Source organism: Helicoverpa armigera, chromosome 6 (assembly GCF_030705265.1).
Source record: "Helicoverpa armigera isolate CAAS_96S chromosome 6, ASM3070526v1, whole genome shotgun sequence".
NCBI classification, from domain to species: domain Eukaryota; kingdom Metazoa; phylum Arthropoda; class Insecta; order Lepidoptera; family Noctuidae; genus Helicoverpa; species Helicoverpa armigera.
Window position 1 is genome coordinate 10146454 of NC_087125.1, and position 16221 is coordinate 10162674.

Consider the following 16221-nt stretch of genomic DNA (forward strand, 5'->3'; position numbering starts at 1 on the left):
AGGCCTCCCCCTTAGATCTGCACAGATACAGATTTGATAGAAATAACAATAATTTTAAGGCACGGATTCAAACAATTTAAGAATTTCAGTAAAGTCCTTTTCCCTGTGTTATTCTTTCCTTTAGCCTCATGTGGACTACCATCTGACCATTACATATGTTTCAACCAGTAAATATTTTCAGAAAGATATCTTGATGCTGCGATTATACTTGTACTACGGGGTGGTCACCACTCTGGCTGCGTTAGTCCCCACCTTCGTACTGCTGTCCAGGAGGATGGTATTCGATGTCTGCGTCGCTCTGTTTGCTATATGTGGGTATAACTATCGTTATTATTGCAAGTACTGAAGTTGTAACTATTTAGTAATCTGTGCCTACTAACAGTTCTTAGTTTATACAACTTCTTTTTTAAAAATAAAACTATTTACTCTAAATCAGTTTCCAAAAGTGACAATACTATGCTAGGAAAACCTAGCTAGAACAAGTTCAGTTATTTCTTGAACAGTACAGAACAGTATTAGAACAGTTCAAGACAATAACTTTTCTTTAAAAAAGCTTTAAAAGTTGAATTATCTACGTTCGTACTTCTTCGAAGCTTTTAATAAACACCTTGATTTTCTTTGCAAAATACTTACGCGAATCCAATACCGTTATTAGTTATCACTGTGGGAAACGCTCGTAGATACTAAATCTTAATGACATCTACACAATGCCTATGTTAATTGTTTTCACGTAAATAAGCATGGATATTTCAAAAATAAATGAATTCCGAGTCAACATACTCGTTCTCAAGTTGTGGTAGTAAATGCAAATTTTTACTATATCGACGATTATGGCCAGTTTATTGTTGGTCACGATTGTGTTTCTAACTGCTGATGTTTGAGCTTACCCCCGGGTATAAAAGAGAGAATATACGTGACTTTCCATATTGCGTATGATGTAACGCTACCTTACAAAAATTGCTGTTTCCTGTGGCTTTCCTTATGTTATGATGTCACTAGGAAAAATAATCGAAGTCCAAGTTTCGAAGTTTTTTCCTTCCAAAGGTTCTATCTTTATAATTATAGCTTCAGCCATTTGAACTTAAAAATATTGCTTTCCTAACAGAAAGGTGGAAATATATCCTTAGTTTTTATATCTTTTGTAACATAAATAATTTTTCATTTCATTGAATATAACAGTGTTTCTTATTTCACAGGTATGCAATGGTATGTCATCATCCTAGTTCGTAGTGCGATTGTGAAGTTAGAACAAGCGAGTGTGAGGTCAGAAGAAACCAGCACAGTACACGAAGTAGCCATTGATGTTCCAGATAGAGATACTTTACTTTAAAATATATTTAGAGCTTGTGCCACCATTGCATGTCATGTCATTTTAATAATTTGTATTCATGTAGATGTTGTGAAATAGGCTGTTATTGTTGAAAAAAAAAAACTATAAAATCATTTATTATTGTTTAATTTCAACCCTGTTAAAATATAGGTATGTGGAACTATGGTATACAAATTAAGAAATGCTTTTATTAAAATATTTATGATTTTGAGTTTTTCAAACGATTTTAATATCTTATTTATTTTTTAATCCTCAAATCATACTGAATTCAATCATACATATGAAGTTTCCATCTCCTTTACGATTCGTTCTTGTTCGGTAGCAGCTCAAAAACTAAAGACCCCATGAGCCTTGCGCAATAAACAAAATACGTTCAAAGTAGCCGCTCTTTGTTCAGACATCACGCTCACAGTAATGATGCCGTCAAATTATTAAAAGAAATGTGCTAAAATATTTCCAAATTTTCATGTGGCGCACAGGTGGGTGCCCGCAGGACACCGAGTCGTGACTTACTCCGCCGCCACCATTGTGCACATCCATCGCAGTAAGGATAACTTCAGCTTTAAAAGTAGCGGCTCATATTGTATTGTGACTACTCCAAATTGCCAATTACCTACCATTGGGAAATTTAAAGACACCGCAACACGAACGCTTCATAAATGCGGAAGTTTTTAGGAGCTCACATTTTAATTTGTTATGATTTAAATATTTCGCGTTAGAAATGATCCTCCTTAATTCGTCTTAACAGATTACCTAACGGTAAAGTGTTAAGTGCTAATCCTTCTTAGGTCTCGTGGGTTAGCTTATGGCTGGAATTAGAAGTAAAATCCGGATAATCCTTTAGTCTATTTCTTCGAAGCAGATGAACACGCCTTTGTTTCGATCCCTAGGGACATGTAGGTCCTATAGATAGACCATATTATTAAATTAGTAGGTCCTTCGATGGAACAAGTGTTCCATAAAAGCGGTTATTACAGTAATTTGCTATGTTTTACGTTAATATTCCATGTGATATGTATTTAAATGCCATCTGGTATTCGAATGAGAAAATTCTGCAAGCCGCAAAACTTTGTGGGCGGGAATTCTGGCGGCGGTTACCAGAGACAAGTTTAAGGACAAAGCTATTAGGTAAAGTTAATGTTGAAAATATGTTTTTTACTGAAATTAAATAATGCGTTGAGAAGGAAATATGCACTTACTGACTTTATAAATATTGCTGAAAAATGTATTTAACTACTTAATTAATGTTATTGCTTACAAATTCTTACTACGAATACATTTCAGACTTTATAATAACGCCCAGACTTCCTGAAAGCACAGTCAGAACTCTCCCGTATTTTAGTCATTTACTACCTACTAATTAAAAAGAGTTGACAATAAAACCAGCGTTGCTAATTACGAAGCACTTTATTCTCATTATTAATTAAACGAATTGCTTAATAACTACAATTAACAATCATTTTAATATCCAGTTGAATGTAAAATGGCGGAGACGGCCATTTTTTAAAAGTAGAGGCTTTAACTATGGCACTAAGGAGTCCTGTAAAGGAAAATGCACTTATTAGCTGAGGAGGGCGCATGGAGGGTTCTGCCTAATGGTTGCTATTCACGGCTTGAATGGAGACGCGAAATTGCCAACAATTATATACTCCCGCAATGATAACCGGTGGATGTTCTGCTTCGGCAAACTCAGGTTTGGCAGTGTGCACGTTTTAGCGAGATCCGCCAACTCGAGTGGCGATTGTTTGCCTCCAGCTTGTTATAACAGCGTATGTTTCCTTGTTACATAAAGGAGATGGCCAAATTTTCATAGAAAAAAAACCCAGAATCGACAGCAACGAAATGGGTACCAATGGGTTCATTATTATTGACCTTTGATGGTGCCAAAAAATCCAGTCTGAAATCCATGGGGTATAGGAGCTATATCATATTTTCACAAAAATAAGTTCTGTTGAATTTATGTAGATTTATAAGATTATTGACATCAAGGCACATAAAAAACAAGGTACACTAACATTATACAAGCCAATGGTAATATCCCCATAGTTACAGAGTTTGCCTGGAGATTAAAAGGTCTTGTATTTAACCACTCCAGATATGATTAAGCACCGACCTTACCTACTTGGAGAGGTTTCGCAGTTACATGCAACCTTCACAACTGGCTATGAAATGTTTTTGGAGAAATTGTCTTTGAAAATCGCGCCATGTGGCATTGTCAAATATAACAAATGACTTAGCAATGCAAAACGGTCCAATCACGAGTCTGCATTCAACTTCTAACGAACATCAAATAGTAAAAGTAAACTTTTTGTGAACTAAAATCTTGATCGAAAAAACGTTATAAAAAGAGAACCCCATGGTTTTTAGATGATTTGAAATACTTTTTAAAATCCATAAATTATACTGAATCCAATCATACATATGAAGTTCCTGTCGATTCTGGGTGTTTTTTTGGCCATCTCCTTTACATATCAGATTTTCATAAACCGAATGAACATTCAAATTCTGAATTCGAAATTCGACCGGGAAAACCGTTTCTGGTTTGACAGAACAAGTCCAAAATCTGAGCAGAATGTATGGTATTGTGCGAAGCGTGCGCTGGGGCGAGGTGACGTCACAACATGGTGGGCAGGTAGGCAGGAGAGCGGAGATAGGATCCGGTCATCCTGCCCATTTCCGGTCTTCACGCGGCCGTGACGCTTCCGGGCACGCGTCGCCGACGCCGCTCACCACGCTACCGATGCACTGGAAGAGATATTTTGAAGTTATTAGTCTGTTTAATTGAATCTGAATGACATTGGACGTGGAAGAATTAGACAAAAATGGGAGTTAATACAAAGATGTTTTATTCGAAGGAGCAACCTTTATAAATCTATGCTGCATTTATTTTAATTAAACGCTGTCATTTTAGTCCTTTTCCAGGAAACTTCTATGTAAGTAAACTAAATTAATGTAGTTTTTTTACAATATATTATTTGTTTTTAAATATAAGTAAGTAGATTGATTCATTTTCAGAACTGCAAGAACCATCATTTATGTATCTACTAGCTTTTGCCCGCAACTTCGTTCGCGTGGAATAGTGACTACCAGCAGATTTTTGATTTGACCAATAGATGGCGCTATATGTCCGGAATAATTTATTTTTTATTTTTTTTTTGTAATAAAAACTATCCTATGTCCTTTCTCAAGTTCCAAACTATGTCTGTACCAAATTTCACACAAATCGGTTCAGTAGTTTAGGCGTGAAGAAAAGACAGACAGACAGACAGAAAGACAGACAGACAGACAGACAGAGTTACTTTCGCATTTATAATATTAGTTTGGATTTATACACCCTACATATTTTCATAGTTTTGCATTATCTCATACAAACCAAACAACGGAACGCTACTTTCTTAATTAAAGAAAAAAAAAACATGAAACCTCCTTGTCTCTTCCAAAAAAAAACAAAACTTTTCCCGCCAACTTCTGTGTCATGTCGTCACACGACGCGACAACGGCGACGTCTGCAAGATGAGTTTTGTAAAATGAATTCGTTTGTAGCTACAATTGAACATGGTCCCTGTTGCTGCTTAGCTGTGTTGCTATCTTCAAACTGCAGGATTTTGCCAGAAAAGTTTGCTATTGAAACTTTTTGAGAGCGCTTATTAATTGTGGGGTTAGAATTGGGACAGTGCGTGGGTTTTGTTACAGGAGTTTATGAAATTAGTAACCGAAACTCAAAATCCGCAGTTTGGTTAAGTACATACATTCGGATTTGTAGTGTAAGTATATTGCTATTTAGGTAAGTACCTAATTGAACTTCGAAATTGTTAAAAATGTAGCTGATTAAAAATATATCAGAAACAGTCATATTTTGAATTCCACGTCGTATTTTCGAAAAATTATTGTCTTGACAATATTATGAGAGAGCTTCTAAGAATTTGAAATTAAAATGTTGTTATTCGCGTTTTTAGCAATCGTGACGGCAAGAAGCTACCTTGGACGTCAGCCATCTACGTTACAATTTCATAATATTGACAGGTGCCTCAGGGCCCACCTGACAGCGGTCATGCCCATATGTCGGGCTCCGCTGTCGGCTCGGTAGGGCCGCACGCGAACTACGCCCTTTACTTATCAATGACGGTTTTCTAGACTCCACTTTATACCTTGACGATTTTGTACTATACTCCTTTTAACATGGTAGATTATGATCTGCAATGTATGCTTAAATTTTCTGGATATTATTGAAACGCGATTATGATCCTTAAGACACTAGCAACTGAAAGAATTATTGAATAAAATTTAAAGTTAAACAGTAAAGTGATTGCGTTACGTGTAATTAAAGTCGTGTTTCGTGCGACGCCCTCTTAATTTGTTTCCCCTTTTGTGTGGGGGGACGCGACATGTGCGAAGTGGCACTTTTGCCTAGCTTTTAATCATCTCAGGTTTTTTTAGCTTTCTCGGTTAATTATTTTAATTATTGTGGTTCTTCAAACAGTAGTCTGGTGTTTCTGTGAAGTTAACTGGTACCATTTTTTTAATTAATAGGAACATATCAAATATGAAAATAAACATTCTTGAAAGTGTCTTCTATTTGCAATGTAGGTACATCAACGTCATAAAGCATCTTGAGACGGAGTCAATTAATAACACGAAATAGAGTGTTGAAAGTTTTTATTTCTTTTCCAAAAACAGCAGAAACTAATTTATTAGAAACTCAAAAATAAATAGCTAGTGTGGCGTGGACGGGCGTGACGAAAAATAATATTTTGTTTTTACGTCATTTTTGGACGTGATACGACTTACAAAAAAGGGTGACGACGCGGTTTCGCTCTGAGACAAAAACGTCGAGAGCGAAACGAATTCACGTATTTCGATGTACGCGTGTATAGGTACAACAAGTATCGAGAGAAGTCTCGATGTTACAAACAAAAATAACAAATAAGACCTACAAAGTTCTTACTTCTTTCTATTTCGAAGTAAAAATAAATATTTAGGGGCCAGTGATTTGGGAATGTCTATCTTTTCATAAGCTCTTAAGGGATTTTTTTCGTTAGGGTTTTTTCCACTAGTAAGTACATACACGGCAAAATTTTCCTCGTGGAAAATTTTCGGTTTATTTTCGTGCTTATTTTGCGAAAAAAAGTGAACATACTTTTCAATTATATTTATATTTTATCAAAAGACTGCTATTATCGGCAAATGTGATTTGCTTTTGGAGTAGGTAAATTACATTTAAAACTTAAAAAAGCCTGAGAAATAGATACGGATATTTTAGAACAAAAACCAAATATTAAAATAAAGAGCTACCTATAATAATAGGTATACCCTTCTCTGATTGAAATCGACATATGGTAGGATTGGTAGGCTAGTGATTTCCGTCCCAAATACGTCCTAATTCGACGTATCTAACACGACCCTTCTGGAATTAATGATATCGATGCGGTTTTCGATAGATATCAATTTTTACTTAAAGCTGTTCATTAGGAATCATTTTGAAAATTGCAGCTATTAATTTGGTATCGAGCCGCTTCGGTAACGCTTGATTTTGTTTCTATCTGTTCCTGTCATGTTTATTGTAAATAAATAAGTATGTATAATGTCGTATCAATAATTATGTAGCATTAGGTGCTATTGAATTTTGAAGAGAAAAGCGTTATCAAGCTTTAGTCATCTTTTCTGAAGCTGTGCAAAAATGTTGGTTGTTCACTATATAATAATATAACCTTTTTAGCTAGGATGATTTTATTCCAAACAAATGCTATACAGCAAAAAGGCCAATTTCCAAAGAATTTCGGTCCAAATAATTTACACTTCAAGTCGTGACATACAGCGACTTGCAAAACGTGCGGCTATTCGGGCGACGTGGGATCACATATTTCAAATAACAAGCCGTTTAAGAATTTTAAACAATTTCGGTGTGTCCCCGCGTGGACTATTAGCGTCGGTAATGACCCATAATGACATATAGTCGTATAATCAGGACATTAAGCGATGCGCGCGACGCCTCGGGCCGACGCCACGGCTGTGACCGAAGCAGCTCTAACCGACTTTATTCTTTGTTCAATTACTGTCGCTACTACGTGTCTTTTGTACTACTGTTAGGATTCGATGATGAGAATTCGAATGATACGTCAATTATAAATTGTCTGAATCGAAAGCATGTCAGGCCACTTCATTTTGTGTAATTAATCTATTTGACAACGTAGGATTTGTTGTAAAAGACGTGAGTGAATTCTAAGCATGGGTTGATGTTCCATAACTGTTGTTTTTTCCTCAAACTGCAAAAATGTGAGACATGATGACATTTTGGGAGGTTAACCACTAAATTCGTGGTAGGGGTTGTCATATTCGCGTGATTCGGTCAATACGCTCAGAGGCTCGCCTTGAGGTGACGTTTAATGTGACTTAACAGTACGAAATAAGTGTGAATCGTGATCGAAACACACCGGAGAAATACTTTAGTGTCATTTGCTTTGACGGTGCTTTCAATTTTGTCTCATCCTTTAGGGCAAAGGCCAGACTTTGGAGCGTAAAACGATCTTCCAATTCGTTATGAAATTTATTTTATGGAAGTTGTACTAATAGCAGATATTTTTGTTTTATTTTTATTCATTTACATTTATTTTAAGTCTTAAAGTGGTATTCTTTTTCAGAAACAGTTTCGCCTTTTATTGAGCCCTGTATAGTATCTGGGCCATTATTTCGAATCCTGCGCATAGATTTCAAAAAACAAATAACGAACCTAAATCCGGTGAAAACATATTCTTGTCATCACCATTTGGCATACAACAGTAAATAAGCTACTTTCTAATTTAAGCTGTTTTCTGGTAAATTCCTTAACTTACCCGAAAGACATAGCAAGGGTAATTTGAATTCCGTAAAATCAAAACAACCGTTTGCTCAAACTATTCTTAAGTTTGTATTTACTTAGAACGTATAACCTCCATGTTTAGTGGCAGGTGAGAGTCGACAGTCGGTACTATAACTCAAAGGGTAAGAGTAATGAGCCCTCGGAGTGCTAAGTCACGTGCCATAACGAGCCTCTCGGACAGATCAGCCTTAAGTTCGTAACCAACTGGTCTGCCGTTTTATTGCGAGATAGCTGGTCAACGCGATGTCACCCGTATATTTTAGCCACGAAAAATTTAAGCTAAGTTCACAAAGGTTGGAAATGTAAGAAATAGAAGAAACTTTAAACTACTATTTTAAGCGTCAGCTATCTGCCAAAGTTAATGCCTCAAAATCTGTCCAGGTGTTCTTAAAATTCATAAACCTGTTTGGGAGGTTCAAAAATCTGTTCAGGCTAGAACAGACAGACAAACTTATAAAATAAAAATATTGATAAAGTGTAGGAATGTCTAAAAGAATGTCACAAACAGACGATTGAATTGCGTTTATTAGAATGGATTTGATGTTATTGCAAATGTGGTTGAGAATTGAGTAAAATTGTTAGCTGCCTTATAAAGACGTGGGCCAAAATACTTTTTTATGCCTAATCCGAGCATACAAATTTCGAAAAAAAATAAAAATAAAATATTAAATTTCTTTGTTTTTTTAGGTAAATATAGATTAGTTATTGTTCGATTTATAGTATACATACCTCTGCAGCGATAGTTTTAATGAGTTTATCATATTTCTGGCAACTAATATATCAAGGTGTCAAGAAATGAAACAACAGCGTTACTTTTTTACAAAATTAACTTTTTTAATTAAAATTGCACAATCAGACTTTTCAATATGCCAGTTTTAAACTGTAACGCTTACATTTAGCTCTTAGTAAGTTAAATCACAGAAATAATCAGTTTCATGGAGTATTCTTAATAATTAAGATTACTGCGTTACCAAAGTGTCATTTTAAAACATAAACTTTCCTATTAATAACAAAAAACAACTTATATTTAATACCACCTAATGGCATAACCTTCCACTTTTGATCAATAATACGTCCGTAAGAGGTTCAGGCATTTAAGATCACTAGAAGCCCATGTATTACTGAAATTACTACAATAATCAAAGGGACACAAAAGTAACGCAGTAGTAAGCTTAGTAACACAGTAGTATTTTCTTACATACTATACTTTGTACTTACTATAGAGATCTGTTATAATGATAAAACAAAACAAAATTTTACTTCTTATTAAGTGATATAGTATCAAGTAACTCAAATAAATTCAAAAACAACAAACTTAGCAAATTAAATACAAATAATTCAGTCTTACTTTTCATATACGTTAATTGCTTCATCGTAATAAAAATATACCCTTTTACCTTTTGCGATAACTTTAGGGTTAGGAACAATTTCCAAGATGTTATCGTAAGGCTCGTAAGAAATATCAGTCTCCACTGCTACGAATCTTTTGCCAGTTTTATCTACCATCTTGTAAAACATAATTTTTACGTCTCCTTCTTCATCGACTTCACTTTTAGCAACGCCGAGGTAAGTGTAGTGTTTGTCTTTGACAGAAGACACTTTTATTAAAACATGGACACCGTCAGATATTTTTGAAGGATGAACATTTTCCTTTTCAATTAGCTGCATTTCGTTTATATTAGAAACCGATGGTTGGCTAAAGCTTGCTAAAGGTTCGTCGTCAGAGTTGGAAGATGAGGAATAAACCGTATTATAATATGATATTCTAGGTACGGCAACGACATTAGAAATGTCATCTAGGACTGATTCCTCATCCAATTCAAACGAAAGAATATCTTCTCTAAGTGTATTAATGACAGAAACAGGAACAGGCTGATATGTTTTTGGATTCATGCAACGGCAAAAACCCCTTTCGCAAAAGCAACTGAGGTCTCTGTATTGAAGTTCACCGGGAGTGTCAGTAAAAACTTGATGTACTTCCATAGTACCCTGGAGTGGCACTAGGTTTTTAGGTAGTGCTTTTTCAACGATTTGAATGTCGCTTTCAGTCAGTAAGTACAATTGAACCTTGCTCAAATCCTTCAAAGTGTAATAAAGAGCTTCTGCATCAGAAATATCGGAACCAGCAGCTACTTTTTCATCTGCGGTGCGTTTGAGGTAGCCACCAACGCCATCAGCAGCCCCTTTTCCATGACCAGCTTCAAAGAAATTCCATGTAACGCGGATGAAATTGTATTCGCTGAATAGTCTATGACTTATGAAATAAAAATTTTGCTTCTGCCGGTATTGAGTAGCTGGTCCATCGGAGAAAAAGTGAACTGTAGTTATATGACGGTTGTTGTGTTGTATTTCGCGAATAATTGGATGTAGGTGGGCCCAAATTGAGGCAGGGTTATGGGAATTATTCCCAGAAATGGTACAAAATGAATTTACAGTTGGTTTGTCATGTCCTTCGGGTTTCGTGTACATAACTCCTGTATGTAAAGTTACTTGCTTTCTTGATCCGCCAAAATGGTGGGACTGCACCTCTTCAAAATGCTTACAGTTATAGTTTTCGCTAAAGTCGACATGCAGAACGACTTCGTTATTATTCAAATTATCTATAGCATTCCGATAACTCTTGTACTGTACTTTAATGTTGTAAACATGTTTCTTTAATTGTATCAAAGTTCGTTTTAAGTTTCCTATCAATTCTTCAACTGTTCCTTCAGCTATTTCCTTTACGTTTTTAGTAACTTTAACTTTTTTGCCTGATTTTTCAATCATTTCCGATTTCCTTATCCAATGAGCCCATTTCACTAATCCGAGATTACCTGTTGTTTCCCTAAAAAGTAATTCTTTTGTCTTACAATCTTTACAATTGCCAGTCATACAAGCTTTGTTATATGTCGAGCATACTGTGCTAGTGATAAGTTCGTTCATGTTTGAGGTGGCAAGGACTCTTATTTTGTGAAGAGCATCTATAATATACTGCGCATTTGTATGTGTCTTGCATAGGCAAGTCTCTCTTCCAGCAACTGAAGGCGGTTTTACGTAAAAAGGCCTATTTTTTATGAAATACGAATAAGAACATCTCAGTTCTGGGTTTTCTTTTTTGAAAGAACGAAATAGGCCTTTCATTGTGTCCAGTAAATAGCGCTTCTGCATTTTTATTTTTTTAAAGGTGACAGTCTCCCGTTTACCCGCTGTAGCTCTAGAAACATCATCACGGTCAAAAAAGCTTTTAATTTTATCAACCAGAAGCTTTTTCCCTGAACGGTTATTCTGTTGTTTCATCGCTTTCATCTGATCAATGCCCAAAGTCTCGCGTATAATACTAATCTTCATTTTAGACTTGGCTATGCCTTCTCCTTGGAAAATTCGTTTTAAGGCTTTCTTCTCTCTCAATGACTTCAAACTTTTGTAATGGTCTTTGATTGCATTAGATAACGTTGAATACTTGTTTTGGTTAAGCTTATTTACTTTTTTCTTGTCATTGATTGCGGATTTAGCTCGTTGGTATCTCTTTTTGTATTTATCGCACAGCCGTTTCATCTTTTCGAGTTCTTCCTGAATTTTCAGATTTTTTCTGTAAACTGCAGAGCGATCTCTTCGTAATTGTCTTCGGCCTCTAGATCTCGGAGAAACTGGAGTTCCTGGCCGTGGGCTGGACGGTGGTGTAATGTTCATAATTTGTTGAGCACACTTTTGACGTTCTCGTCGTTTCTTGTTCGCAGTCTTCCATTTACGCTTGATATTTCTGTGTTCACGCTCTGTCATATCTTTTACAAGTTTTTTATTTGCGTGGTACCTTTCAAGATGTTTTTTTTTGGCTTCAGCATTTTTTATAGGGTCCAACTTCAATTTAAGCCTATAACGACGTTGCTTTTCTGCGTTCGTTAACGCCATTTAGTGCAGAAGCTTCTTTCTGTGAAGAACGAAAGAGTATTTTTGCATTTCTATCTTAATAACATATTTCTAACATCAAAAATAATCAAAAAACGCAACTGCGTTACCTTTACAACAACTGCGTTACCTTTTTCTAGTAACGCAGTGTAGCAGTAACGCAGTTGTAAATATTTGACTTTATTGTAAATATTCACTAAAAAAAATAACAAAATGCAAATATTCTAACACTGACAGAAACAAAACATAACTAGCTGCATATTAAAATAACAATAATGTAAATATCGTCAGTACTTACCTTTCGACAGCGGTAACTCAGCGGCCACGCAATAAACGCACGCACCTCTCTCAACGACTGCGTCGCGACTGATCCGACTAGCGGTCTCCCCCCGCGCAGTTGCTATCATTCATTCTAATAGTTACAATAAGTCGAACCAAATGAAGTGAAATAAAATGTAACATACTATCTTTAAGGTTTATTTTTATATAGCAACGCAAGGTAGTTACGATTTTGTTCTTTGTTGGGGACACAGACAAAATATTTTTTTATTCCATGAAATATTTAATGTAAAAAATATCTACTGGCGTTGTAATAAGGTTCAAATGTTACATTTTCGTAGGGACATTTAAGATTCAACGCCACCTAGGAAATATTCTGAGAAATAGCTAAGTACATCTTGGCGCAGTGCTCAAGGACAGCAATATTTTGTACTAAGAACGACTGCGTTACCAAAAATTACAACGTTGTTACTGCAATTTTAGGATAAATAACATATTTTCCCGGTCAAATCTTGTTTTCTGCGTTAGAAAATAATGTTATATTTCGATATAAGTATACTTTTTGCGCAATTTTGTACTGATATGCCATAAAATTAATTATTCTTTCGGAGGGACCAGTTTTTAGGCATCAAAAAGTATTTTGGCCCACGTACTTAGAGATTTCTGATTTTCTTCCTCAATATAAGTCAGGCGTGACAAAGTGTAGTAAGTACGTATATTATTTCCAGAAGATGAGTTTGAATTATTTAAATAAATAAAATTTAAAATAAACCCACACAACTAGCAGGTGTAGGTATGTTAAATTAATGAGACTGATTTGTCTATGTATCAGATTAACACAAAATATTTTTTTTAAATTTAAAATTAATGAGACACAAAAATAAAACTATTAAATTCACCCGCTTAGTGTGTAGTCTTCATAAACAATTTAAACAACCAAAAGTAGGTAATTATGTCAATACAGTAGCCAGTACGAAGAATTTAAGCATCAGACCCAAGAATCGGACAAAACATTAATATCTTCAAGAAACAATAAAAAGCCAGCGTTTGAATAATCGCCGTGGCGCGAACACTCGATCCGGGCGTCGTATCAGGCAACAGCATCAGAACAACCTGCGTATCGCATTACACATAAAATATTTATTATTTATTGTGTATAATTAATTAAAACAGTAGGAGTTACAAAAACAAGTAGCCTAACAGGAAGCTGTAATAACTCAATCGCGAGAACATCGGTCGCCTCGATTTGTTACAGTCCAGATTGGATCTCGGACGGGGCGTACAATGTAAACACCGTTTTATTCGCTTACGGTAGCTAAATGTCTTAACATGATACGTTAGAGCCTACCGCGTTTACGTGGAATACGCCTGTACGCGGCTGAGGGAAAATAATTGCGTATTATGTAACCTGTCTTTGCGTATGGTGGCCGTTTAGAATGTAGGCGTGTTCTAAAATGATTCGCTTTTGTTTTGTTAGTTTGTGTTTCTTGTATGTAGAATTGGGTATATGATTACTAGTCCGTTATGTTTTATGATTGTCATATTGCATCTAATTCCATGATACGATGTATAATTAATAAATATTTACCAAAATATGAAATGACACAGAAGTGCAGTTTAAAAATATTAAGAGCATTTTAAATCGGGAATAAAATAAAATTCATATGAAGCATTTGAGTTATTATGATAATTAATAAATTGAAACCTTTAATTATACCGCAATAATTAAATAAAATATTATACATTTAAAACCGACCCGCAAATCCCAAACACCTTTTATTTCTCCGCAATAAACTACGCATATTACTAGCACATGGTGCATTTATTAAAATATATTCATATTTAATGTAAGCAACATTTCACACTAGCCGTAAGAATCGCAGTTTATTTGCTTGACAAGGAGTCTCGCGGGCTCCCGCGGTCGCCGGTCGCCGGTCCCCGCGTGGGCATGAAATACGAGTATTGTGCTACGTGTGGAAGGTCTTTATTAAAGTTCTCGTGAAAATGCAACAATGACCCGGTGGTCGCACCAACTTAATCTAAGAGAATGAATCCGCAAATGAAATCTAGGATGAACGGGTTTAATCTCGCTCTTATTAAGAGTATTTTGTTGTTGTTGCGAAAGAATTTGGATGGTGACAGTTATTTTTGTGGTCCTTTGTTTGTTGATACACGAATAATATGAGAATTAAATTATTTTCAACAAAATTATTACTTACTTGCTGAACAATTCTTACAACAACAACAACAAGGAATAAGAAGAACAATACATCCGATTACACGTGTAACGTTCGTGTTTATCATCAGTACATATTTTATTTTTAAGGATTTCCTTTATTTTGTGAACTTAGCTTTTTTGCTGAGCCTGTCGCCGTAGACTTATCCCCTCCCAAGACTAACAAAATCTGTAAAGAATGACTAGTTCAGTAGTAAGCATGCATGAACTAAACGCAGCGGTTTACCAGTACTCTGTGTAAGGATTACGCCTCCAATCTGACCACTAAATACCCACAGATATTTCAGGTTCCCACACTGCAAAAAAGAAAAAAAAAACCAACACCTACTTCGCGAAAACTGATCTTACTCCATCTACCAAACCTCAAAGTGTACCGCGACTTTTTTCTTCGTAAATAAAAAATAATCCAATTACTTGCTTATCAAATAACAACATCTTAGTTAAACTAATAGCTTTGTAGTGTAGATTGGCCGTATCTGTATCAATTTGGATCTCATTACACTAATCATAACGGCGTCCATCTGAATCAATTAAAACGTATACGTATGTTCTAGTGCTGGTAAATTGGCATAAGATATGGTTTGATTGGATGTTAGTGAGTTTGTTTACTTTGCTTAAATAGCTTCTTTATAGGAAATAGTTTAACAGCTGTAAACTCAGAATCGTTTGATTGACATAGTTTCGAGGAGTAGGTATTTCTTTGGTTAGACTTATCAAAGTCTTCATATGTATATGCGTCCTTCGCGTCTGGCCAGTATGCCTTCAAGTCGGCTTCAAGGAAACTAGAAGTACTCTAAGTCAAACCAACTTGCAGTGAATTCGGTGTCTGTGCCATCGTGACTCCTATTTACTTTTGGTCCATCTTTGATTGACAAAAAATCGCTTAAGTAGGTATGTTGTACAAGTGACGGGGGCTGGTGACGGGGGCGCTACTTTATTTAGATACGCAGAAAACGTGACAATTAAAAGGCGAAACTACTTAATTCACGAAAGCTTCTGAGAATTAGCTGCCAAACAGTTTCCAAGTTTTTGATTCGTGTATGTAATGATTATTAGCACTTAATATTGGTACTTAAATCAAGTTCGATAAGCTTCATTTTCATTTGTAAAGGCTTCAAAGTACATAAGTAGGTACGCATCAAAATACAAAACACGTAACAGATATAGGTACCTCATATGGTACACGTAAGTTCGGCCATTGTTATAAGTTCTTGCACTCAACCATACAATTATACTGAAGATGCCACAAGTGCGTCGGATTGCACGCATCGATGCAAATTAGTCGGAATGATGCTTCATTTTTTTATAATCTGTCCACTTATTATAAGATGTGTATATTATAGTTATGTATGGTGATTGTCGATAGACGACCGTGTGAAGAATCAGCGGTTACATATACTTGTAATTGTTGGATATTTTTTTTTAATGATGATTAGAGTTTTTTGCTACCAGACAGGTAATGCCCGTTCTCACAAGGCTGTTGTTGATGTTGGTTTAATAAAATGATTTTACAGGTAACTCACGTGAAGGTGTTTTTTGTTTGTTGTTTATTATTCGTTTCTACGATAAACCTTGCAATTGGATTTCATAAAGATCGTACTGAATTAGTTATGATGCTACTATGTTACTAGGGTA

The 16221-nt window shown here is 35.5% G+C and overlaps 1 protein-coding gene and 1 long non-coding RNA gene across 3 annotated transcripts in view; one reads left to right on the forward strand and one right to left on the reverse strand.

Moving 5' to 3' along the window:
• The window catches only part of LOC110371081 (uncharacterized), a 79512-nt gene that overhangs the window by 2165 nt on the left and 61126 nt on the right, over nucleotides 1-16221 (forward strand). The window contains exons 3-4 of one of the 2 annotated variants that reach the window (XM_064035238.1): nucleotides 182-311; nucleotides 1197-1348. In XM_064035238.1, the coding sequence (XP_063891308.1) occupies nucleotides 182-311; nucleotides 1197-1330 (264 nt within the window). In that variant the 3' untranslated portion in view covers nucleotides 1331-1348. Of the gene's footprint in view, nucleotides 1-181; nucleotides 312-1196; nucleotides 1444-16221 lie in introns of those variants that run through there. The other variant, XM_021327172.3, reaches the window with a different exon arrangement.
• LOC135117019 (uncharacterized) lies at nucleotides 8996-12639 on the reverse strand. The gene is made up of 2 exons (XR_010276588.1): nucleotides 12370-12639; nucleotides 8996-12093 (listed from the first exon to the last, which is right to left on the reverse strand). It is a non-coding gene; the product is annotated as an uncharacterized LOC135117019 (long non-coding RNA).